The sequence below is a fragment of the Mustela putorius genome, unplaced genomic scaffold, assembly GCF_011764305.1.
Source record: "Mustela putorius furo isolate JIRA1106 unplaced genomic scaffold, ASM1176430v1.1 tig00003942_pilon_pilon_pilon, whole genome shotgun sequence".
Classification (NCBI taxonomy): domain Eukaryota; kingdom Metazoa; phylum Chordata; class Mammalia; order Carnivora; family Mustelidae; genus Mustela; species Mustela putorius.
The window spans coordinates 13,329,821-13,356,603 of NW_025422087.1; the positions used below are offsets into that span (position 1 = coordinate 13,329,821).

General features: G+C 52.1%; 1 protein-coding gene and 1 long non-coding RNA gene across 2 annotated transcripts in view; one reads left to right on the plus strand and one right to left on the minus strand.

Annotated features, from left to right (window-relative positions):
* Positions 1-18,814: 18,814 nt before the first annotated feature.
* On the minus strand, positions 18,815-23,756 carry LOC106006751. The gene is made up of 3 exons (XR_001181023.2): positions 23,297-23,756; positions 19,483-19,680; positions 18,815-19,375 (listed from the first exon to the last, which is right to left on the minus strand). It is a non-coding gene; the product is annotated as an uncharacterized LOC106006751 (long non-coding RNA).
* Positions 23,757-23,771: 15 nt separating this feature from the next.
* CAPN2 (calpain 2) overlaps positions 23,772-26,783 on the plus strand; it is a 40,781-nt gene continuing 37,769 nt past the window's right edge. Inside the window, exon 1 of the mRNA XM_004761872.3 lies at positions 23,772-24,143. Within this exon, the coding sequence (XP_004761929.1) occupies positions 23,907-24,143 (237 nt within the window). The 5' untranslated portion in view covers positions 23,772-23,906. The remainder of the gene's footprint in view (positions 24,144-26,783) is intronic.

The window sequence follows — 26,783 nt, forward strand, 5'->3', positions numbered from 1 at the left end:
CAAATCTGGCCCTGCTGCTCCCCTGCTAGGGGCTTCCCAGTGCTCCAAGGAGAACGCGGAGGGAAGGGGCGATGTGGCCCGTGAGACCCTAAGCATCGGGCCCTTTCCTCCCTCCAGTCCCTGCTCCTGTCTTTGCTCCAGGTCCAGGAATGTGGGCTTCCACGTGGGGCACCCTCTGCTCACCCACCCCAAGGGACCCTGAAAAGGCTCTCCGGACCCCGCCCCCCACAACCCACCCACTCTGACACACTCTCTAGAGAGCTTCAATGCCCTGGCCGCACCTGCACCCACCGGACTCTGACCCCCACAAAGACACCTGTCTGTGTTCTGTGTTCTGCTCCTCGCCACTGTCTCTCTTGAGCCCCGAGAGTCCCCCGGAGTGTAGAGGGGACAGAACACATATTTGGCGAATGCAGGGGTTGGAGACGGCACGCCTTTAGGTAGGGATGTCTGTGGACAAAGGGGGGGACCTCGCAGAATTTCTATCCCCAGGTCCCCTTCCCCCCGCACCTCCAGACATACCCCCGGCAGACTGATGGAGCGAGCAAGTCCTTCCTCCATAGCGGTGAGCACAGCTGGTGATTTTCTGTCTCCACGAGGGATTTTTGCAGGGTGAGCGCCCTCCTTCCGCCTGCCCGCCTGAATCCCCCCTCGTCACATCCAGGTGCTGTGAAATCAAGCCCTTCTCCTGGCAGAACCTCCCCACCTTGGAATTCTAAGGCAGGCAAGGGGTGAATCCGAGGTCAGGCGCTGCTGAGGTTCACGTTTTGAGAAATACCCAGAATAGGCAAATCTGTAGAGATAGAGAGGAGGTATTGGATGTCAAGGGCTAGCCAGGCAGGGGAACTGGGATTGACTACAAACAGGTATGAGGTTTCTCTTTGGGGTGCTGGAAATGTTTCCGAGCTGGATGTCAGTGATGGCCCCACAGCACAGCGAGGGTGCCAAGAATCACAGAACTGCGTACTTTCAACTGGTGAGTTTTAGAGTGTGTGAATTTCTTCTCAAAAGAAAATAGTAGGATGGAGAAGACCCGCTGTGATCCACGTGCTCGTTGGCAAATCTCTAAGGAATCCCCAGACCCCACCTGCCCAGGACAGCGAGTATCTCCTCATGCCCAAGAGTGCCCGAGCTGGAAGACCACACCCTGTGCACCAGCGTGAGCAAGCAGGAGGGGCGTCCAGAGTGTGGGCTCACCCCTCTCCTGGTCTGGGGGTTCACAACACCCCAGGAGGGGCCCAGCCAAGCTCAGCAACCAACCCAGATCCCACTGACCCGTTTTGACAGAGTGAAGCTGTGAACGCCTTGGGCTGGATAGAATGTCAGGTCCACAGCTGATCAGAGACCCACAGAAGGTCTGCATGTAGACCGGATTGTCAGGCTAGCCCACAGTCACTCAAGTGGCAGAGCTGACCCCAGGTTTTCTGATGTTCATGTCCACATTCTTGCCATGAAACAGGACCTCACCGGCCTGCAGCAGAGAGCCCTGACCCGAGATAGGAAGAAGTCCACTGACTCGAGTGGCCTCTGCCCCACAAAGCTGCTGGGCAGAGTAGACACTAGGCAGAAGGATAAAAGAACAAACTAGCACTGTTCCTGCCCATGAGGAACACCAGTGTGGGAAAGACAGAGCAACACTCGGAGAAAGGAGTGACAATTCTGAGGGGATAGGAGATGAGGAAGGCTTCCTGGAGGAGGTGGCATTCCAGCTGGATCCTGAAGAACAAGAGACTTGAAATGGCTGGGGGGCTTGATGGAAGCCGTGAGGAGGGTACCTGGGACCAGGCAGAGCAAACAACACCTGGAAGGAGTGTTGGCATTCCAGAGCAGCTACCACGGGCAACGTCGAGGGACTGGTGGAAGGCGTGCAGGGCTCCACGTGTGGAACTCTTCTCTGGAGCTAGGAGGCCGCTGCTGACAACCAGGCAGGAGCTGGTGATGGCCATGTAGGGCAGTGGCCAGGGACCATGGCAGATGGGAGTTGTGCCCACTGAACCTCATCTTGTGATCCTTCAGAGAGCAGCCTGTCGCCTGGCGGCCTCCTGTGTGTTCTTATTCCTGTTGTCAGGGTGTCACTGTGTCACGTACTGCCTGCCCTCAGGCCCCGCTGCCCTGGCCATGGCTCCCGTGGCCATGGCTGCCGTGCATCGTCCATCTCCCCACTGGACCTCCTCCTTCGGCACACAAAAGGTGTCAGGGTTTCCGGCCCCCACAGCCCCTCCCCCTCCTTCCCTTTCTCAGTACAACACCGTTCTATCAGAGGCGCGGGACCCTCATGGAGCCAACTTCTCCCCACCCGGCCTCACTTCTCGTCACTTGGTCAGACGCTCAGGGGAGACCACTGGCTGATGGCCCTCATGACCATGAGGTTTGATGTCACCAAAACCAGTGCTCACTTCTCGTCCACCTCTTACCCGACTGCCTGTAGCATTTGGACACAGGCCAACGCTCTTTCCTTCTGGAAAAGGAGAGAAGGAAACAATTGCATGAGGGATGTCCTTGAGTGGGTAAAAGGCCCACTAGACTCAACCTAGAGGCTGAGGGGAAGGCTGTTTAGAGCTGAGAGCACAGACAATCCGTCCCCATTAGGGCCGACTGCAGGCGTGCACGTGAGATGTGACAGGGGACTGTGAAATGTTCTCTTCTCATGGCTGCAACATTTACACTCAGGAGTATGAATTGAGGACATTAGCTGAGAGCAAGAATGGGGTGCAGGTGTTGGAGATCTGGAGGGCAGAGGTAAGAAATGGTGTCTATGAGCCCAGATCAGCATAAGGACAGGAGATGTGTGGTATGGCCATCAGGTAGCTAAAGAACCCGGCTGAGCTAGTGAGCATCCACAGAATGTGACACAAATCAGCAGCCTATTGCTGCTAAGGAGTTACCCCAAGCCTAGTGACCTAGAACAATGAATATTTATAATCTTACAATTTTTGTGCATAAGGAAGTCGGGCGTAGCTTAGCTGGGTAGTTCTGGCCTTAGAGTTTTTCTTGGGGCCGATGTCAGCCAGGGGCTGTCCTCAACCGAAGACCTGACCAGGGAAGGAGAGTCACATCCAAGATGGCGCACTCACGTGGCTGTCGTCAGGAGGCCTTTGTCCCTCACTCTGCGGCCTCTCCAGCTCCAGCTCTGTCTCCGGGCTTGTCAAGGGCAGCTCGCACTGCTAACTAGCCAATAATCCTTCCTGTTACTCAGCCCAGGCTCCCAGGAGAGAATCTGACTGACCTGGCTCACTGTTTGGAGGGAGACGCCCAGGCCCTTTGTGGCCGACCAGGCTATGGGATTGGCTGTGTGGGGCATGATGTCTGTGCCCTGCCCCTGGTGTGGAGCCCCTCGCCGTTGCCACAGATGTGGATGCTGGGGCATGGCCGCACCCCCGTGTTTCACTGTGGGAGGCTGTGCTGCTCCCTGGCGGTGGAGCCCATGCCCTAACTGGGGACTTGTGCCCTCCAGGGTGCTCCGTGACACAATGACCCATAAACACAACATGCTTTCTTGAACCGTCATCATCACTCAGGGATCCTTCAGTAAGAAGCATGGTCTACAGGTTTCCTATGAAATACACTCAGGAAGCCGCAGGCCCAGCTCCAAGGGGTGCGTATTGGCTCTCACCTGCGTTTCCGAAAGCTTCTTCCCATCTTTGTGGGGCAACTTGGAATGTGGAGGGGAAACGCATACATCCGAATATACAAATCAAAACTCAGTAGGAGCGCCTGGCTGGCTCAGTCCATGGAGCGTGCAACACTTGACCTCGGAGTGGTGGGCTCAAGCCCCACATCGGGCTCCCTGCTTGGTGGGAAGCCTGCTTCTCCCTCTCCCACTCTCCCTGCTTGTATTCCCTCTCTCGCTGTGTTTTCTCTGTCAAATAAATACATAAAATCTTAATTAATTAATTAATTAAATGTTTAAAAATAAACACACAAACAAACACACCAGAAAGGAAAGATAAGCACAAAGCTCAGAGCAGAGGGCCTTTCCATCTTCAAGAGGGGGAGCTGGGACAAGGGGGAAAGTGGACAGAGATTGAAGTTTTCATAATGCTCTTGGACGGGGAAAGGGACACAGAGGAGTTCATTATACTATTAATAATTAAATAATTAAAGAGAGCCATGCACAGACTAATGATGAGAGCATGTCATGAATCAAGAATTATCTTTAGGGGCGCTGGGGTGGCTCCGTCTTTAAGTGTCTACCTTCAGCTCAGATCATGCTCCCAGGGTCGTGGGATCGAGTCCCATGTCAGGCTCCCCACTCAGCGGGAGCCCTGCTTCTCCCTCTCCCACTCCTCCTGCTGTATTCCCTCTCTTGCTGTGTGTCTATCAAATAAATAAATAAAATCTTAAAAAAAAAAATTACCTTGAATCCAGCTTTGAACAGTGACAGTCAAACACAAAATCCCCCAGCAGGCAGAGGGGGTAGCATACACTGGGAATCCCGCCCCCAGAGCCTTGGATCTTTGAGCGCTGTAGGCTCCTGGGGGCGGCACCAGGACCCTCACTCCTGGGCTCCAGCATGCCCCCATCACGTGCTCCTCAGGCAGAACTAACAGGGAGAAAGCTTCTCTGAGCCCCCTCTAACCAGAACCAGAGCACCTGCTCCCTCCCTGCTCCGCTGTGGCCCTCCATCCACCCTTCGCACATGGAAACCGCACTGTTCCTCCTTGAGTCTCTGCCCCGTTTCTCAAACCCCTTCATCGTGGCCCAGCACTGGACACATAACACATGCTCAGGGCATGTGTGTTGAATGAATAACTCACCAAACACAGGAGTTACACTCGAGCTTTGTGTCTTGCACCCTTTGATTAGGAGGAGACAGAATACAATCATGCCCCACATAGGTAAAATGAGAGGAATTTAAGTGCACCTGTATCCAGGGCTCCTATGTCTAGTGTGAGTGTCTGAAAAGGTTTGCATGTATGACGGAAACCAAGACAAACTAGAAAGGGCTGGGAGAAGCCTGGAAGTATCTAGAAATAGTAGCTTTGATGTGGCGCCTAAGAGCCTCAGACCCAGAGTAGACCCGGATTTCAGCCCAATCCTCTCAGTCACCTGGAGAAGTCACTTACTTTCCCACAGGTCTTTGCTCGTCTGACACAGGGGGTGGGGGGTGGCAGCACAGAGCTGCACTCTGTGCTCAACCCAACTACACTCATCTGGAGGAGACAGGCTCCTGCTGAACTGAACACAGCATTAGTCCTGGAGGTGGACCAAGCCCCCCAGGAGCAAATGAGGGGTACCCCCTCATGGTTACGCACACACACACACACCCCCTCACACCACAGGCCGAGCCTCCTGCTGAGCCCTTTGCTTGCACCCTTTCCTGTTCTCCCAACAACGACCCTGTGTAACACCAGCCGTCACCAACCATGTGTCCCAGAGGAGGAAAGGCAGCTGCCTCGCTTGGCTCCTAAGTAGCAGAAGAGGATTTGAACCTAGGTCCATCCTCCCTAAAAGCCCATGTGTTCTTCTAAGATGCAATACTGACACTTTTTTCAAGTCAGTCCATTTGATATATGGTGTTAGTTTCAGGGATGGAATTTACTGATTCATCGGTTGCATAGAACACCCAGAGCTCATTACACCCATACCCTCCTTAATGTCCATCACCTGATTACCCTATCCCCACCACACCCTTCCCCTCCAGCAATACTCAGTTTGTGTGCTAGAGTTACAAGGTCTCTTGTGGTTTTATCTCCCTCTCTGATTTTGTCTTATTTTATTTTTCCTTCCTTTCCCCTATGTTCATCTGTTTAGTTTCTTAAATTCCACACATGAGTGAAATCACATAATAATTGTCTTTCTCTGGTTGACTTACCAGTTCCATCCACGTCATTGCAAATGGCAAGATTTCATTCTTTTTGATGGCTGAGTACTATTCTATTGTACATACACCACATCTTCTTTATCCATTCATCTGTCCAGAGACATCTGGGATTATTCCATAGTTTGGCTATTGTGGACATTGTTGCTATAATCATTGGGGTGCAAGTGCCCCTTCAGATCACTACATTCGTATCTTTGGGGCAAATACCCAGTAGTGCGATTGCTGGGTTTAAAGAGGTGAAGGATCACTTGCGAATGTGGGGAATGCACCTGGAGGGTTGAACTGGGAGAGGCTGCTTTCTCGACAGAGTCCCCACACGGCTGCTGGACTCCCGCTGCTAGTCTGGCAGTGAGACGCTTTTCTTTCAGCCCCAGAGAACAAGGGCCAGAGACACCAGGAAAGCCCCTGCTCCTCCCTGCATCTGTGAATGGCATGTGGCCTCTTACACCAGCTGAGGTTCCAGCTGGCTGAACTGCCAGCTGCAAGCAACAATGTTCTGGAGTGAGGGATCCATCCTGGAAGGTACCAGAGCCACGGGGGGGGGGTGCTGGCCGAGGCAGCTGGTGGTCTCTGCTGCCCCCTAGAGCCCTGTTCTGTGTATCACGGGATGTTTAAATGCATCTCAAGCCCCGCCCTCCCTTACTTAATGCCAAGAGCATTGTGTAGTCATGGCAACTGAAAATGCCCCGACATTCCCAGATGTTCCCTGGGAGGCAAAACCTCCCCCAGTCAAGCCACTGGGCTAGAGACACAAGTTCAATGACACCGTGAGCTGGCTTCCAAATGTGGAAATTCTACAGTACAAATGATAGACGAATCAATGTCGTGGGGGGAAAGGGGGTGAGGACAATGCTGTTAGAGATCTAAACATAGTTAAGAAACCTAGTAGTCAAGTACTATGCTGGGGCTCCTGGCTGGCTCAGTTGGTGAGCGTGCAACTCTTGATCTCAGGGTTGTGAGTTCGAGCCCCACGTTGGGTATAAAGATTGCCTAAAAATAAAATCTTTTTAAAAAATCAAATACAGGGGTACCTGGGTGACTCAGTCATTAAGCGTCTGTCTTCGGCTCAGGTCATGATCCCAGGGTCCTGGGATTGAGCTCCGCATCCGGCTCCCTGCTCAGCGGGTAGCCTGCTTCTCCCTCTCCCACTCCCCCTGCTTATGTTCCCTCTCTCACCTATCTCTGTGTCAAATAAATAAATAAAATCTTTGGATGTTTGGATCTTCTTTGGATCCAATTTGAACAAACTGGGACATTTTGGAGACAACTTGGAGAAAATGAACATAAGATGGGTATTACATGCCATTTGCAACAACATGGGTGGAGCTACGAGAGTATGATGCTGGGCGAAATAAATCAGAGAAAGACGAATACCATATGGTTTCCCTCATATGTGGAATTGAAGAAATAAAACACAAACAAGCATGGGCTGGGGAAGGAGAGGCAAACCAAGAAACACACTCTTAATTACAGAGAACTGACAGTCACCAGAGGGAAGGTGGCGGGGGATGGGTGGAACAGGCGATGGGGATTAAGGAGTGCACCTGTCCTGAGGAGCACAGGGTGATGTGTGGAAGTGATGAATTACTACATTGTACACCTGAAACTAATATTATACTGTATATTAACTATACTGGAATTTAAATTTTAAAAATTGGGTGGGTCGCCTGGGTGGCTCAGTCAGTGAAGCATCTGCCTTCAGCTCAGGTCATATCCCAGGGCCCTGGGATTGAGCCCCACATCGGGCTCCCAGCTCTTTGGAGAGTCTGCTTCCCCTCTCCCTGTGCCCCTCCCCCCGCTTGTGTGCGCTCTCTCTCTCTCTCTCCCAAATAAATACAATCTTTTCTTAAAAATGGGTATTATATGATATTAAGAAATTATTAATTTTGTTGAGTATAAGAGATTGTAGTTTTCATATAACTATATTTGTCACATCTTTATGCATTAAATGCACTAAAGTATTTCCAATGAAAATGATATTTTTCTGCCCTTTGATTGAAAATATTCAAGCCAAAAAAAATGCATGGATATCTCCTCTCCTTTGAATGTTCTCATGATTTGAACCTTCCTCATTACAAGATGACCCCCTTTTCTCTGTAATGATGCTTTTTGCCCTAAAGTTTATTTTGTCCATTATTAATATGGTTTTGCCAGCTTCCTTCTCATGAATGTTTGCATGATCTTTTCCCACGGTCTGATTTTCAATCTTCTTGTGCTGTGTCCGTATGCACCATTCTGTTCACGCAGCTCAGCTGACCACTGATTGAGTCCCTGACTCTCCGATGTTAAACCAACCTTCTACTCTTTTTTTTTTTTTTAATTAATAATCTCTACACGCAATGGGGGCCTCAAACTCACGATCCCGAGATCAAGAGTCAGATTCCCCACCAGGTGAGCCCTCCAGACGCACAACCCCCCAACCCTTCTATGCTTGGCTGTGAGTCTTACCACGTGAATGCAGCTGGATCCTGTTTGCTAGTATTCCCTTCAGAAGACAAAGAGGGATGTGGGTCAACCTGGGAAGGGTGTGTCCTTGGGTGAGGTGAGATGAGAACTCCCTGCGCCCGAGAGCAGCCTGCACCCAGGGCCTGACAGAGAAAAAGCTAGAAAGGTGCCCAGCCCCCACCCTGCAGCTCTTAGGGACCGTGGAGGGTCCGGGACCTCCCAGGGGACTGAAGGTATACATTTCCATGGCTCAGTAAGTAAATTCTGAGCAAAGTGAGCCAGACAAATCTTATGACCAATCAAAATATTCAAATAAAGTACTCTCATTCCTCATATCACATACAATTATGATGCCAAAAATGGCATATTTTTGCAGTCTGTCGGTTTATGGTATTCGTCCCTCTAACCCTTTACTACCTTTTGTAAGTAAGAAACATCGTGAAAAGAAAAGCTTGATACATACATGGCACTTCTTTCCTGGGTTTGGAAAAATGTGGCCATGTTTGGGTTTGTGCTGAGTTTCCTGTCTGCGGGTGTCGACCAGAGAAGAGTGGTGCGCTCAGCTGTTGTCCGTTGTTTACACCTTAATGTGAATGAATCTCAGATGCTTTTATGAAATATTTTCAAATGTGTGAGAATAAATCGTAGGGGCGCTGCGGAGCCAGCAAACAGGGGGATGCCCTTGAGAGAGAGGGGAGAGGTCCTCTCTCCTCTGAAGGGAAACTGCAGAGTTTGACTTTGTTAGGATCTGGTCTCTGATGCTGACATGAGCGTAGTACACGGCCCAGCTATTAAATAGTAAAAATGAAGATGTCGTTTATAGAAGCCCTTAAAAAAAACTCCCCTGCTGCTAAAAGGACGTGGACACCACATATAAAATTGGACACTCAGGAACATCATTGTTTAAAACTGATTCTGAATGGCCCAGCCCTGGAAACTGGGAATGCTTCTCTCATAATCGGGGGGCCCTCTGAAGGGCTATCAATTGCTCAGTGCTCCAAATAGAGAAGACTATCTGGAGTTAATTAAAATGGGCCAATACCACCATTTTCTATGTGGCCTGGAAAGAACTAATATGTAGTTAGGATACCAGCCAAAGCCTAGTAAAAATATGTCACTGGTGAACTGAATGCGCAGCTCCTGGGAGGAAATCAAAGCGGATTTTTTGTACACTCTGCTACAGGATATTTGATGTTCCTATTTACATGACCCACTTGAGCGGAGAGTGGCTCTGTTTTCCTGCGAGAGGTGCCCGCAGTTCTAGACACTGGCTGAGTCTGAAGCTGAAAGCACCTGACAATGGGGCAGGAGCCGATCCCAGAAACGACTCTGTCCGTGGCACTTTGACCATTGGTCCTTGGTAACAAATACTGAACGCTGGCCAGTAGTTTTGATTTTCACAGTAATATGGGTCAGCAACTTGAAACTACTTCCTGTGCAACCTTAAAGCAAGAAAATGAGGAAACTCAGTACGAATGTTGGTGGGTATTACAAATACGGAGAGGGGGAGACTTTGAACCAAGTCATAGGGTCTTCATTTGGAAGTGAAGGTCAATGTGAACTCACGTGACAAAGTATAAAGTGTTTTTTTAAGTTTTTTTTTTTCATTTGAGAGAAAGAGAGCAGAAGCAGGAGGAGGGGCAGAAGCAGAAGGAGAAGCAGACTGCACTGAGCAGGGAGCCCAACGTGGAATTCGATCCCAGGACCCGAAGATCATGACCTGAGCCAAAGGTAGACACTTAACCAACTAAGCCACCCAATAGCTTTTAGAAGTCAAAAAAAAAATTTTTTTAAGATATATTTATTTGACACAGAAAAGAGATCACAAGTAGTCAGAGAGGCAGGCAGAGAGAGAGGGGGATGAAGGCCCCCGCTAAGCAGAGAGCCCGATGCGGGGCTCGATCCCAGGACCTTGAGACTATGACCTAAGCTGAAGGCAGAGGCTTAACACACTGAGCCACCCAGGCACCCCTAGAAGTCAAAATTTTATGTCATTTATTCACTTTCATAAATATAAATTGAGCTTGTACCTAATTTTTTTTTTTTATAATTTATTTACTTCATTAAGAGAGAACCAGCAGGATGGTAAAGTCGCTTAAAGTAAATATTAAGTGTTAGATTAAGTTTCTGGGCACTAAATAAAAAATGTTAAAATAAGTATTCTGGGTTATATACAAAACTGGTTAATGTCATTCAAGACAAGGAAACTGTAACCTTTGGGATTCGGGGGGTTTTGTCTCTGATTTGCTTGGTTGGAGGCTTTGTTCTTTTATTTTTCTTTTACCTGAAAGAAATTATTTGCACCAGTAGCAGACAAAAACCTACATGTTGACATATAACCTTAAAGAGTCCAGACTCGGGGCCCTTGGGTGGTTCAGGGGGTTAAAGCCTCTGCTTTCAGCTCAGGCCATGATCTCGGGGTCCTGGGATCAAGCCCCACATTGGGGTCTCTGCTCAGCAGGGAACCTACTTCCCCCTCTCCCTCTCTGCCTGCCTCTCGGCCTACTTGTGATCTCTGTCTGCCAAATAAATAAAATCTTAAAAAAAAAAAAAAAAGAGTCCAGACTCTACTTAACGGCGAATAACAAATCAAGCAAAAGTACATTTCCCCAAAAAATGAGAAAATGTGGGACACCTGGTGGCTCAGTCAGTAGAGCACATGACTGTTGATCTTCGGGTTGTAAGTTCAAGGCCCGTATGGGGTACAGAGATTACTTATGAATGAATGAATAAATGAATGAATGAATGAATGAATCAGTCATTTAAAAACAAAAGAAAAGAAAATCCTTGGGTGGACATATTAGCTGGAGAGGACAGAGATTCCTCCAACACAGGGCCGGCAGGCACCCAGCCTCCTTACTGTCCTCCTGCCCCAACAACCCATTTGCCGCACTCAAGTTAAGAGTATTGGTAGAAGGCTTGTTCTCACAGTCCAGCCTTGTCCAGATAGCTCGCCAAGCAGCCCGTCCTGGCTCCCACTCTCCTCGCTGGCCTCCTCCCCGCCCCCTGCCAGCCCACCCACCCTCCCACAAGCTGAACTAGCTCTGGGCACCCCCTTGGTTATGACTTCCGCACTGAAGCCTTCCAAGACTCCCCAAATCTGGGTGAGGGTCCTTAAAATGCACTTCCTAGAGTAGCGACTATCATGGGTAATCAGGGTTACTGTTTACATACCTAAATCCTCTGTGAGCATTGTCCTGTGCCTGGTTCACCGCTAAAGCCCAGCACGATTCTTGTCCACAAGTTACACTGATGGTGGACGAATGGACAAATCAACTAATTACTAAACAGGTGCTAGGTGTGGGTGGGACAGATAGGAGGGGGGGGGGAGATGGTAGATGGTGGGTGGATGGATGGATGGATGGATGGTTGATGATGGATGGATGGTGGTGGATGGATGGATGGATGGATGGATGGGTGGGTGGGTGGATGGATGGGTGGGTAGATGGGTAGATAGATGGATAGATGAGAGAAGAGATAAAGAGATGGGTCAGTATCAACACCGGAGGGCTTTGAAGCCTGGAGCTGTGGCCGCCGGAGAGCCCCCTCAACACACTTTGCCAATTCTAGTTGTTAATGCTGAAAAGCATCAAAGGCCTGTTGAGGCAGAGATTTCCTTTTCCTCAGCCAAGCTGAGGTTTTTCTTGCTTTGAAATAGCAACGCAGTGTTTTGCCGCGTGGTGGAGCCAACACAGCATGGAAGAGGCCTCCGGACGCCAGGGCTCCAGGTCCGGAAGCAGGTCGCACCCTGCTGGTTCACAAAGGAGAGCAGAATGGGGTGGATACTCAGCTCAGGAACACTTGTGGTTTCGGGAAGTCTCCGCAGTCTTTAGAAACCCCACCCCCACCAGACCCCAAGACTCAGACCAATCATCCGGCTCCACAAAAGCCTGGAGAGGGGGGTTTTTGCCCCAGGTGGGCCTATGGCCTGCATTCCACTGGTAGGACAACTGGAGGAACCATGGGGTCTTCCGTGGTCTTCTGTGGTCTTCCGCCAACCTGTTTTTTCCCAGCGGGACCCAAGGAAGAGGGGCTGGGAGGGGTGGGGCAGTCCTGGCCAAGAGTTCTCTGCCAGAAAGAGACCCTCAGTGTGCCATTCCTGCCAGCCCCAGGCCCTCTCGACACAGCCCAGTCAGCCAGGACCCTTGGGTGACTCCCTCACTGCCCTACGAGGCCTTGCAGGACCAGGCCCTCCCTACCTCCTGGCCTCACCACTGCCAACCCCTAACATGACCACCACCAGCCCTACCCCATCCCCAACCCCTCTCACAAATTTTCAAGAGGCCAAGAGGGTTTCCCGGGTACTTTGACAGCTTGGAAATGCCGCTGGGGCGGACATGGGGTGAGGCTGGGCTGTGTGTCCCAAGCAGACTCCCCAGAAATTTCCTGAACTCCTCACCCCTGCCCCAGCACCCACGGAAGCCTGAACAACGGACCCAACCTGCCAGGGTGAGGAAAGAGGAAGGTGGCAGGAAATGCTGGCTCAACCTTGTCTCACCTTTCTCTGGAGTAAAGGCCATGAGCACCCCACCCTCAGGGAGGGATCTTCTGGTTCTCCTGGAAAGAGAGCTTGTCCACCCTGCCCGCTCTAAACACAGAGCTCTGAAACACTCTCTGTAGTTACTAAACAAGAGCTCCTTCAAACTCCCCATCCTGGGCAGCTGGGGGCCTCAGTCGGTTAAGCATCTGCCTTCAGCTGGGGTCATGATCTCAGGGTCCTGGGAAAGAGTCCTGCATCGGGCTCCTTGCTCAGGGGGGCAGGCTGCTTCTCCCTCTGCCTGCTGCTCCCCCTGCTTATGCTCTCTCTTTGACAAATAAATAAAATCTTTAAAAAAAAAAAAACTCTCTATCAGGAGACCCCTTTAACAGGACACAGGGCCCCCAGCTGCACTCCCCAACCTGTGCTCTCGATTCCAGTGCTCAAGTTCCCAGCAGCCTTTGCCTCAGGTAAGCTTGGAGCCTGTGATCCTTCCATGAATAACCTTTCCCACAGACCCATCATGTGCCAAGTACCATGCCAGCAGGATCGGCAGGCGAATAAGAAAGTCCGTACATTTCCGGCACTGATGGGCCAGCAGGGAATGGGACATGTGAATGTTTGTGTCCTGGCAAAAGTATAGAGTTCTGTGAACTAAGTTACAGCTCTGTTCGGTCATGGCTGTGCTGTTTGATTTATATTCAAATCCACATCACAAAACAGGAAGCAATCCTGTCTTGACGTGACTTGCATTTTTGATAAGTCCCTGGACTGCTGGGGTGGAAAGAAATCCCTCCAGGACACTCCCTGCTGAGTGTGAGTCAGGGGTGTCCCCACCATAACCGGGTCACAGTCAGAAGGGAGAGGCCAGGCACTGGCTGAGCAGCAGGCGGCAGGTGGACGGCCTAGAACCCGACCTGGTCCCGGGCATCCCCCATGGCTGCTGGACCCCCATCTGCAGCAGTCAGACAAGGAGACAGTCCAGCCCTCCTCCTCTGCCTCTGAGCTGCTGCCTTTGCCCTTCTCACTCTTGCCTTCCGAGCTGGAGAAGCTCTGAGTCAGACACTGTGTGGCCACGTTGCTCAGCGCTGACTCACATCTAGACTCAGCTCACGGCTCAGACGCCCCTTCGGTGGTATTCCCTTATTTGGCTCCAGGCAGGGGCTCGTATTCTCTCTGGAGAGCTGCCCAGTCAGAGCCTCTCTCTGGGCCCAGGAAGAGCCTCAGTGCCCAAGACTCACACAGACAGCGACAGCCTGGCATGTCGGCAGCTGAACACGGCTTCCCGGGAACAGAAGGATACAAAGGAACGGCATATGGGGAATGACCTGGGCACTGCTAGCCATGCCTGGAAACCTACCTTAATATGCTAAAAAATAAATCTCTGGGTCTCCCAAGAAGTCTTCTGTGTGTGTGTGTGTGTGTGTGTATTTAGAGGGTCGGAGGTGGGCGGGGAGATACTCTGTCCCAGAGGCCCGGGGAATCACTGATCTTCTGTCCCAAGCACTGGCTGCGTTTACCCAGGGCCCCTGAGATGGGAGCTGGGAGCAGAGGAGGTGCTGGGCCAGGCAGGTCTTGAGGCAGAAGAAGCCTGCCCCACACACAAGGCTCAGACCGAGAGGAGCCAGTGAAGGGTGGTGAGGAGAACCGCCAAGGAGCTGGCCACAAGGGTTCGCGGCGGGGGGTCAGGGGGTCTAAGAGTCAGAGTGTTCTTTTCCCACTAGGCCGGCAATCCCCACGGCCCCAGGTCCAGGGCCGAGCTTCCCAAAAGCAGCCTTGTTCTCAAGCTGCAGCTCCATTGCTCACCGCCGGCCAGATGACCCCAGCCATGTCACCACAATGCTCGTGCCTCAGTTTCTTCATCAGTAAACGTGGAAAACATAGCAAGACCTATCTCATTGGGTTGTTGTGAGGGTTTATCTGGGGAGGAAAATGAAGACCCTCACTCAAAAAGAACCCTTGTTCGCAACAGTGTCACTTATGACAGCCTCGACGAGGGAGCGGCTCACGTGTCCATCCGCAGAGAACTGATGACGTGGGGCGTGTCTGTCAGCCAGCCCTCGTGCTCGGCTAAAGACCCCTTGTCACTTAAAACCAGGAAAAGACGAGGGGCACCTGGGTGGCTCAGTTGGCCCGACACTTGATCTCAGCTTGAGACTGATCTTGATCTCAGGGTCATGAGTTCAATCCCAGAGTTGGTTCACGCTGGGTGTGGAGCCTACTTAAAATTTAAAAACAAAAAAAAATTAGAAATAAAACCCCACACAAATAGACAAGACTGCTTTAACTCGTGCTTACTTCTTAATCCAACTTTCTGAAGGCATCATGAAGATGTTTTGCAATGACCAGAACATTCCAGAACAGAAAAGCCCTGATAGCAACGGAATGCCTAGAAGACCACACCCGGCACAGCCCCTCACCTGCTGGTGACCCTGGGCTGAACGCACACTCACCCCCACCCATGATCGCACGCTCTCCCCCTGCTCCCCTGCAGGCACCCCCATCCCCAGATCCCCTTATAAAGCTCATGTGAGAGGAGAGGCTGGTTGTTGTATGTATGTGTGTATTTGAGAAGTTTGTTGTCAAGGCTTGACTCTGCCACCTCCCCTATCTGCCAGCACCGGAAATACATTTCTCCCTTTCTTTTCCAAACCCTCATCTCTTGAGTTACTGGCTTCTCCCACCATGAGTTCATCCAAGTTCTCTCAGCAACAGTGTTGGTAAACCCAACCCAGAGCCATGTTTCCGATTTATGCAACCCCCTCGGATGCCTCAGGATTCCCTGGGACAGAGCAGGTGGCTGGAGTCTTACTCACTCATTTCCTGAGTCAGTGGCTAGGATGGACCCGTGGGTACTATACACACGGTGAAATATTACTCAGCCATTAAAAAGAAGGAAATCTTGTCACTAGCAACATCCTGGATGAAACTGGAAGGCATCACACCAAGTGAAAGAAGTGAGAGAAAGACAAATACTGTGTGATCTCACTTACAGGTAGAGTCAAAACAAGTCCTAGATACAGAGACCAGATAGGAGGTTGCCAGAGGTAGGGGTTAGGGTAAGGTGAGCAGAGTGGGTGAAGGGGGGTCAGAAGAGATAAGCTTCCAGTTACAGAATAAATGAGTCACAGAGTGTAACACACAGGGTGGTGCATATTCAGAAGTTGTAAGAGAGTAGATCTGAAAAGATGGCACAAGGAAAAAATGTCTGTGACTATGTATAGCCATGAATGTTAACTATTTGGTGCAGAGATCACTTTGCAATACAAACATTGAATTATGATGCTGTCCACTTGAAATTAACATAATAATATGTCAACTCTACCAGAATTTTAAAAAATGGAAAAAAATGAATAAATATTTGCAGAACACCCAAGATGAGGACAGGCTCTCCCCAGGTGCTCCAGCCGGTGACACAGCAGAGGCCCTGGGACCACTGCTTCTACCCTGTTCAGACCGCTAATGGGCCAGCTCTGCTGAGGACACCCCACAGAGTTGGCTGAGACCTTCTCAGGGCAGCACTGGGGATCCTTCTACCCCATGGGCTTTCTGTCTCTCTTCCCTGGTATCAGACTTGTATGGTGATCTGAAACTTCTGCCACCTCCTCTGCACCCCCTCCCCTTTATCTTCCCCAGGCAGGACCCCCAATAAATCTCTTGCATTCCTAACTTTGTGTTGGCATTTGCTTCCTGGAGGATGCAAAAATGACAGACTAGGTTAAATAGAAACCTTCGCTGCAGGACTTGTCAGAGCCTTTGACATAATAATACACACTAGGATTCATTAAGAGGGAACATACTATGAATTGTGTCCCAAACACACTTTTTAGTTTATTGACTAAACATCCACATGCTCACACCTATATACACAGCACAGAACATCCATTAACATCATGTGGAATTTATAATTTGCTGAATAAAGTTTGGTAAAAACTGAACTAGAAGACTCTAAATTTCCAGCAATGCTGGGATTCTGTCATACAGACCTCAAAATGTGCCTGCAGGGCCTCATGGTACAGAAGGAAAGCCCCAGAGCCTCACCCGGTTTATATCAACAGCCCACTCCGTGTTTATTGTTAGGTCCCCCAATAATGGGTCCGTGATTAAAGGAGCGAGACTGATATAAAGCGAAGGTCAAGCAAAGCTTTATTCCGCGCCAAGCATCAAGAATCAAATCAAACGTTCTGGGCCGTACCTCTTACAGAGAGGGCGACCTCTCTCTGCTTCACAGACTAGCTTTTAAGGGCAAAGGCCATGTGGTTGGGCCTTGCAACACACAGGCGGCCAATGAAATTGTAACACACAGAGAAAGCTGCACAGTCTTGTTAGGTCATACATAAGTGACCAATTGAATTACAATTTATTCTAGTAGATATTTGAACTAGCCTATCACCTTGGTCAGAATTGGTGCCCAAAAGGCTCCCAAAGGGCGGGGCCCATACTCCTTGGTAACTAGGGAGACAGTATGTTGGGGGGGGCCCTCCCTCCCCCCCCCCCCCCCCCCACTGATCAGATGTCTCCACCTGGCCTGACCCACCCTTGTATTTGGGCTTTGTTACCTGGGACTGGTTTCTGGGACTGGTTTCTGAGTAAGTCCCCTGGGGGAAGGGGGGCAGGGGCAGTTTAAGGGTTAAACAACAAGGTTATTGTTTAGCCTGGATGGAAGTGTTCTGGCTAAAATAGGTCCTTACATTCGTAAGCCTCCACCCATCAGAATTACAGGGCACATGGGGACACACTGATGTCATTAGCCCTATTTACAGAGGGAAAGACTGAGGCACAGGAAGGTTAAGACACGAGCCCCAGATCCCCCCCTCAGGTTCCTGGTGCTGCCACTGAGTCACGGTCTGTTTGACCTATTCCAACAACAGAGGACTAAGGGGCTGCAACAGTGGCGAGGGAAACCCAGGGGGTCCCTGGGATCTCGGCCCCGGGGAAGGGGGATCCCAGCAATAACAAGATTCCTGGGGGGCTGAGCCCTGTGTCTGGAAGGAGGGAGGGGGTAAAGAGCCACGTAAAAAATACACCTGATCCAGGTGGATACCGCAGCGGACAGAGGCGAGTAAGTACTGAAACGGGTCTAAACTCCCAAGACCCAGTGTAGCAGAGGGCAAGGATGTGTGGAGGCCCAAAATGACTTGGAGACAGGGCCAGTACTGCAGGGCTGGCAGCTGACTGCCCCCTCCCTGCCCCAGCCCCCTTGACTCCAGTATGTCTGCTCTGCTCCTCCCCCACCCCAGGAGGCTGTTTCGGCTTTTTGGTGCTCTTTCCAGTCTTCCCCTCTGCAGCCTGCAGCACCTCCCCGTCTTACGACACCAGGAGCAGTGCCCTCGGACCCACTCCTCTCGGGCCCTTGGACACGCACTGGAACGCGACCCCCCGACCCCCCCCCCGACCCCACACCCGGTGGCTCCAGCGGGCCTCTCCAACCCCCAGCTGCAGTCACAAGGAAGCAACAAGCCTTTTAGCCGCTCCAAGAGGGAGGGGTAACCACACAGGATTCCTCACGGGCCGGAGAGGGGGAGGGGGAAGGGAATCCACTTTTCTGGGGCCTCCTCCCTGGGGAGAAAACGGCCCCCTGCTGGCCGCACAGCCCTCCTGGGCCAGAGGAGACCTGACAGGCTCCCGTCTGGGGGCTCAGAGCACCCCTTCGTGGCCGCTCCGTAAGGCCTCTGTTTCCTCTTCTGTAAAACAAGCCAAGAAACCAAGAAGGTTTTCCTTGACTGACTGTGAAGATTTAGTGTGCATCAAGCATGGACCTCGGGGCCACAGCTGTGTGGTCGGGATGTTTTATTCTCTTTATGACTGTCTCATTTTATTCTCTTTGTGACGCTGTCTCACACACACACACACACACACACACACACACACACACACACGCTGGGCCCCACCCACACAGGCTGGGCTCCTGGCTCTGACTCAGCCTCTGCTCTCTGGGCTGGGTGGGGTGACTCACTGCAGGAAGGTTCCCCAGGGCGAGGCCTGGAGTGCAGGGCTGTGGGCGCCTGGGTGAACCCAGCGGAAAAGACTGGCCAGTGGGACAGCATCCTGTGAGAGGCTCCAGAAGTATCAAGAACACTTTATTCAGGTTTTAAAAAACATTCCATGTCCTTGGTAATCACTGCGAGCATTTGAAAACAAATTCGAGTCCTTCGGGACAGCAAAGGTCCTCTGTGAGTGGAGTCCTGTGTGCCCAGGCCCTGGGAGGCTGGTGGGCAGCGGATGGGGCGGCAGGAAGTTGCCTGTGGGGCTGGTCTGTCCCTTCCTATGTTGCATAGTGGACCTGGGACCAGTGTCAGCCACATGTGGGTGGGCAGGTACAGGGCACGTCCTTCAGGGCCAAGTTGGCCTCCGGGAGACTGGCCAGAGATGTGTGAGCTCCATCACACTGGTCAGGTGGACACATTTTCCCAAAAATACTCAAGGCCCAGAAGAAATCCGGTGGGCGCCATGGACATCAGACAGTGAAACCAGTTAACAGGTCCCAAGAAGAACGGTCTCTTCACTCTGTTCTCAGTTATGGCAGTTTCAGAAAACCCATGAGCTAGAAGCCAATGTCAATGTCTCCCATTTCATCCAAGGCTGCAAAAGCAGAACAGGTGGGCAGGGGTGGTACTTGCAAAGAGGACCTGGAGATTTCAGATGAAAGAACATCCGGACTTAGGTAAGACTCGAATCGGAGAGAAAGACTATTGCAATAGCAAGACGTTTCCAATGTCAGAAACATGCATCTCACCAGCATACAGAGAGGGCTTGTCTCTTACAGGGTACAGGATGAGCAGACAGAGAGAAGCAGAATCTTTGCAGGGGAAGCCAAATGAACAAGGTAAATGAGCAGTGGATCTGACCGGAAGTCCCAGGAGACGCTGGTAAAGGGGGGGTCACGTTCCACTTCGTGTCTTCTCAGGTTTTCAGGCAAGCAGAGGTCAGACACCTGTAAAAGAGAGACAAAGCTGAATACAGTTTGGGCAAGCAGGACAGAGAATAAGAAATGAACAACTGAGCACTTGGTCAAGGACAAGAATCAATGGTGGAGGGGACAGTATTGGTGACTTCAAACCCAAACCCCAAAGTAGGGTGATTCCATAGAAATGGGGTGCATGGCAACGCTACTCCCGGAGCACGTGGTACAAAGGGATCAGTTCTCTGTTTTTTTAAGTCATCGCCACACCCAACATGGGACTCGAACTCAGGACCCCGAGATCAGGAGTCTCACACCACGGATGGAGCCAGCCGGGTGCCCCAAGGGCTCAGTTTTGTTTTGGTGTGTGTGTGTGTGTGTGTGTGTGTTTTAAAGATTTTATTCATTTGACAGAGAGAGGGCGAGAGATCACAAGTAGGCAGAGCATCAGGCAGAGAGAAGGGGGAAGCAGACTCCCTGCTGAGCAGAGACCCCCCCCCCCGCCCCTTCCCTGCCCAATGGGGAGCTCAATCCCAGGATCCTGAGATCATGACCTGAGCCAAAGGCAGAGGCTTAACCCACTAAGCCACTCAGGTGCCCCAAGGGTTCAGTTCTTGAATCTGAATAAATACTCACAGTGGCAGAATGCAGTTTGTGAATCCTAAGCTCCTTCCTCCTCTTTGGGAAATGTAGAAAAGGGGGAAATCACAGGTTGTCTCCAAGAGATTTTGAGGGGCAGAGAAATAGTGCCTTCAAAATGCAGCCGCCCCTTGCAAAAGTTCCCTCAGGAACAAGGCCAATGCAGACTTTCAAGTTGGTAACTCTTAAGCCGGAGATGCTGGAAGAACACCTCCAGCGTGGGTCCTACCACCGGCCAGGGAGCCCTCAGGTCATGGGGCGTTCAGAGGAAACCAGCCCCCAGCAGCAGGACCCCATCCGGCCGGGAGGGAGAATTCTTCCCCTCTGCCCTCCAGGTCCTCAATAGGACTAAAAATTCAATGGACACTGAGCCGCTTAACAGGACAAAGACCCAAAGCTGTATTCCATGCTCACAGAAGCCTGGTAATGAAATTGGGACCCAAAGAAAGGACCGAGACAGGCAGTTTGTATTCACTTTAGTCAAAGAGATGATATACATTTGTGAGGAATCGAAGGGATAAGGAAAACCCATGATTGTGAGCTTGAATCAGTAAGGAATTCTCAGGGGTTCTGGTGCTAGGCCAAGGCCAAGCTGGGGAAGGCCTGAGCTCAGGAGCTCACCGCAGGGCTCTACCCTTCCACGAGGCGCAGCGAGGCTGGCGTGCAAGCATTCTTTGTTAAATTAAACCCAGGACCCATGAAGCCCATAGGTGGTCCCTGTCTCCTCTCTGGAGCAACACAGAACAAAAACACACCCTAGGCTCCATGACAACGCGGAAAACACAGGAAGTTAGTCTCTGGGCCGGTGCATAAAAGTGTGCCAAAAGATAATTCCCCGAAAGAGTATAATAATGACTTTCAAAGAGAAGATGAACCTAGGTCCAAGATTTTACTTCACTCATCAGTGAAGAAGGGAACCAGTAAGTGTTGAAAAAAAAAGAAAAAGTTCAAAGAAGAATCTAAAAGAGCAGCGGGTTGGGCACCGCAGAACTGAGATCTGTTCATAGATACAGAACAGCTGTAGGGAGGCTGTGGGGTCGAGCTTCCCTCCAGGAAACCCTATTTGCAGTAACATAGACAAGAGTTATTTGCATTACTGTCAGTTTCCTAAAATTTACAGGGTTGTGAAATAGCCTGCACACGGGGAAAGGCACAGACAGGAGCTCATGGGACTCCCCACAAGTCTGCTTCATGAGAAAGCCTGCGACCGGGAGGTGAGGGGAACACTGTTACGGTTTCTGAACCAGCTCGGTGGGTTCCCACCCAAAGCTCTACTAAAGGTGACTACAGCCACCCACAGTGGGGACATCCTGGACCCACACAACTCCGCTCAGGCAGTCTGGACCCAAAGCTGGAATTCCCCATGTCCAGGGAGGAGGTCCGGGCCAGAATCCTACAGATCTGCTCGCACAAGATGAACGTCAGTCCTGATGTGAACCCCAAGGAGCTGGCCCACTACGCGGAAGACTTCAGTCGGGCCCTGTGCGAGGCCACGTGCGAAGGCGGGTGTGATCGCACTGCGTAGGCTCCGGATGAACTCACACAGGAGGACTCCACAGAGGGCGTCCTGGAGGTGCCTGCCAAGAAGAAAGCAAACCCCCAGGACTACACCTGCTCCCTGGTCTGGCGCTGGTTAGAGTCATAATAAAAGAAAAGAAAAGGAAAACAAAACAAAACAAACAAACAAACAAAACTAGCATTGCAGAGAACACCCAGAATATCTTTCTTCCTTTTTAATTTCAAAGATTTTTAAGTGTTCCCTGACAGGTTATCATCTTGCGGACAAATTCTAAATACTCGAATCTCAAACTATGCTTCAAGATGGACTTCCTATTCTTCAAGTCTTCCTGTTCTTCAAGTTGAAAGATAATTTTTTAAAAAGATTTTATTTATTTATTTTACAGAGAGAGAGAGAGTGCAAGCAGGGGGAGCAGCAGCAGGAGAGGGAGAAGCAGGCTCCCCACTGAGCAAAGAGCACGATTTGGGACTCCATCCCACAACCCTGGGATCATGACCTGAGCCGAAGGCAGACACTTCACTGACAGAGCCACCCAGGCGCCCCTAAAAGATAATTTTTTTTTAAAAAGCTAAATCATGACTGATTCTCATCTACCTATAAAATGAACACATGTTAAAGATTTCATTTACCTCATTAATTAATTGAGGCTACTAAGCAGATGCTACATCTGGTTCAAAGGGAAAGTGCAAGAAGCACTGGTTTATATGAAATGAAGAAAATTGAAATGACTGTGCAACCGGCCTCAGCAGATCCCCGCAGGGTGGGGAGACCCCTACACTGGCAGGATTCATGTGCATCTCTACACTGGGTGGCCACCATTATCTACAACTCAAGAGTCAAAATAACTCATGCACACTGAAAGACTACCATCGGGTGGCTGGAAAGAGGTGCTCTAACCAGACGTTCAGATCACTTTGCCGTGGGGAGCTGTCCTAGGGAAGTGTAAGAAGTTGAGCAGTGTATCCCTGGCTTCTACCCCATAGAAGCCAGTGCCCAGCCCATCCTCAGTCCTGACAATAAAAAATGTCTTCCAGCAAGGCCAAGTGTCCCACTGGGGTAAGGTGGGGAGGCCAAAGTCGCCCCCAGCTTCCCACTGAAACACAAAGGCTTGCTCCTTAATGTGGGGAGTGGGAGGACAGCAGAACTGGGTGTACCAATGCCTCCCTGGTTGAGCTGAGAAGCTTGCTCCCCCACAACCCAGTACCCCCCTACGGAGGGTGGGGGGGAGCAGTCACCCTATATGGCTCTCCAAACAACCCACCAGTATTGACACTGGCCTCCCGTTCAAGGTAAGCGTCCTGCTTGTTTTTGGTAATCTCTACACACGACCTGGGGCTGGAACTCAGGACCCCAAGATCAAGATCGCATGCTTCACTGACTGAGCCAGCCAGGCGCCCCACGAGTACCTTTTTAGTATAAGTATGCCCCTGCACTGTCTGGGACATACTTACACTGAGGAAATACTGGTGCTAACCTGGAATTCGCATTTACCTGCGAGGATGTATTTTCAATCGCAAGCCCCGACCCCCTGTGTGTGATGTGCAGCGTGCGATTACAACCGGTCCTGAGGCCTGGGACTCCCGGAGTTGTCCGCGACCGCTGGTGCGACACTGGGTCACCCAACCTCTCCTTTCCGAGGCCCGCTGTTCGCCTCGGTAGGATGGGAACCCCAGCGGGGGACACCCTTCTCCCGCGGTTGCTGCGAGCCTTGAATGAGACCGTCAGCACAGCCGCCAGCGGTGTTGGGCACAAAGTCGGGGCCCACGTGGGGGCCGCTGATTCAGTCGCGTACCCGCTTCGTACTCTGGGCGGGGAGTTGGTGGCTGTCCTCGCCGCAGGTGGCACCCCGCCCCGCGGCGCCGAGGCCACACCTCCGCCGGGAAGCCACACCTCCTCCCGGCGCCGAGGCCGTAGCCCCCGGACTCCGAGGCCACACCCCGCGGACGCCAAGGCCACACCCCGCCGGGCGGGGGCGCCTGCTGCCGGGGGAGGCGCCGCCTGCAGCGCCGCTGACTGCAGTCCAGCCGCAGCGCGACCGACCAGGCCGCGCCCCTGCCGATACCCGTCGCTGCTCGCCGCGCCCCTGCCGAGACCCCGCGCCATGGCCGGCATCGCAGCCAAGCTGGTGAAGGACCGAGAGACGGCCGAGGGGCTGGGCTCGCACGAGAAGTCCATCAAGTACCTCAACCAGGACTACGAGGCGCTGCGGGACGAGTGCCTGGAGGCCGGGACGCTCTTCCAGGACCCCTCCTTCCCGGCCATCCCTTCTTCCCTGGGCTTCAAGGAACTGGGGCCTTACTCCAGCAAGACGCAGGGCATCGAGTGGAAGCGGCCCACGGTAGGGCGCGGAGCACGGGGCGGCGGGGAGAATGGGCCAGGGTGGGCGGAGAGCGGCAGGGGACGGCGGGGGCGCGGCGCCCGGAGTGGGTGAGGGACGCAGGGTGCGGGGCCTAGGCCTCGCCGCTGGGAGGAGGTGCCGGCCGCGGCAGCGGGGTCGTGGAGGGCCTGCGCCCGCCGCCGAAAGCGCACCAGGAGCGCACCGCGCGCGCCCCTCCCCGTTACTCGATGCGGGCGCGTCCGCTGCGCGGGCCTGGCTTTTGTCCACCCCGGCACTTCCCGGGCCGGGTCTGGCGCGCCCTGCCCAGCGGTGCAGTTAGCAGGCGACGGGAGCCGCCTTGGACTCTGCCAGATGTCGGGTGACATAGGGAACCTGGGGCAAACTTTGCTTGGACTCCCGCGGGGAGGTGGTGGAAGGAGAGTCTGCGGGCAAAGGAGCGTGGGAGGCAGTATCTCTGACCAGGGAAAGTCAGGCTCTAACTCAGCTTGTGTCTGCGTCGGGGGGGGGGGGGGGGGCAGGGAAATCCGAGCCTGTTCCTTTTTGTGAGTAAGGACTCTCTCATGCAGTCGTGGTTAGATTTATCCAATCAGAGTTTCGTGTTTGTTTTTCCAATTGGGAGCTGGTGAGACCTCCGCATAACATTTACCCTGATTGTTAAGGATAGACAGACAGGGATAGACGGGGTAATCCAGCAGGGAGCCAGTGCTCCTCCTCATTGCACAGGCCCAGTCTTTCCCGGGGAACCTCGGGTTGGGGGGGCGCCCTCTAAGCTCCCTTGTCCCATCCCCACCCTTCCCTGGCAGGTCTTGGGACAGCTTGTCCTCTCCTGTGGTTGTGCTGGGGACCCCAGCACATGGGATGTGCTGGCTCCACCTGCCATGGGACACTGCCTGGCCTTCCCCCACCAAACCTGAACAAGGCTTCTTGGGAACCCAGGCTCTAGATTCCTGACTTGAGAGTAAGGTTGCTGCCCTGCGTCTACTTCTCTGGACCTCCCAGGTTTCTTGTTACCCAAAACCCAGCCTGTAGGCAGCAAGCGCAAGATGCCCTAGATGGGGTCCCTAGGACTCGAGTTCATTTCTTGCTCACCTTCTGGGTGACCCTGCCTGCACCTTTTAGCCTCTTTACTTGCATTTCTTCATCTAGAAGGAGAGGTGTTGCCTAAGTATTTTCCTCTTTATTGATTTATTATTCTTTATCTTTTATTGTTCCTCACAGAGCCCTGCTAACATTGCTCCGGTGTTTTTGTAATTTACAGATGTAATTATGTATTATCTGCCCTTCACACTAAACTGCAGAGACCCCATGTGTGTTGGTCACCAGTGTGTCCCCAGAAATCTGTGCCTCCTCATCCAGCGGCCTAAGCACCTGTTCCCATGCCAGGCACTGTCTTCGATGCTGGGGATACACCTGTGAAGAGAAAGACAGTGATTCTTCAGGGAGTCAGGGAATGAATGAAGGCAGGATTGTAGAGAGCCTTGACTGAAGTTCCAGTCATGAAAGTGACAAATGAGAGTATGTATTCATCTGACACTAACATAGCACCTCACTCACAGTTTACAGAGTGAATTTGCACATGCCTTCACTTGTTCTTTTGTTCACTAAAGCATTTCCGGAGCACCTACTACATGCCAGGGACGGTGCATCTAGTTTCTGCCTCCTTAGACTTCAGGGGCTGGTGAGGGAAGGCAGGTCACCCAGCAGGTAGACATGCCGGTAGTGCTTCCAGATGGGAGAGAGGTCTGGGGCCATCTCAGGACCCCTGCTCAGGATGAGACAGGCTGGGAGCTGCACAAGTTGGGGGCAGGGGAGGCAGGGAGGTTGTTATGTTCCCATTCAGCAGTTGGAGAACTGGAGGCTTGCAGAAGTTAAATATTTGCTCACGCAGGTGTCTGGACGGGGGCTGGGACGCTGTCCAGCCCATGGGTGTGCAGACCCCACAGCTCACAGCTGCCCTCTGCCTCTGTCCTGCCTTCTGGAACTCTGCTATGGTTGGGGTCAGGCAAGGAAAACAAAATGTCTCCTGGATTTGGACACCAGCGAGTCATTGGTGACTTTGGCAGAGGAGCTGCGGTGGGAAGGTGATGTGGAGCCAGACACCGGGGTGCTGTAGACGGTCAGGGACCCAAAGGGAAAACCATTGTTGGGCTTCTTTCAGAAGGGTGTCTGAAATGCAGCAGGGGAGTGGTGGGTAGGGCAGGCAGTGGGGTTTTAGAGGCTGCGGGATGTGTCATGTGTTGAGTCACCAAGGGAGGAAGGAGTGAGAGACGGGCAGACAGGAGGAGCTTGTGACACAGGGTCCCAAGGAAGGGAGAGCAGGGAGCAGGCAGGCCTTGCGCTGCCCCTCCCCAGGGAGCACTTTCCTGACCTCCCACTGACTGTGCAGCCACTGGAGAGGGGTAGTCAGGTGAGAGTTGGGGGGGCAAGTCCCCTGTGCCCCGAGAGTACACACTTCTGTGGTGACTCGCTTATTCACCCTCCAGCCCGAATCTCCAGCCCCTGGGATAGGGGACTGTCATCCCCTTGTTCTTCACTGGTAATAACAATAGCTGACTTCTGCGGAGGGCTTACCAAGGACACTTGGTGACCCCCGCCAGAACACCCTGTAGGAGGTACACTCGTCAAATAGTTCCCATTCTA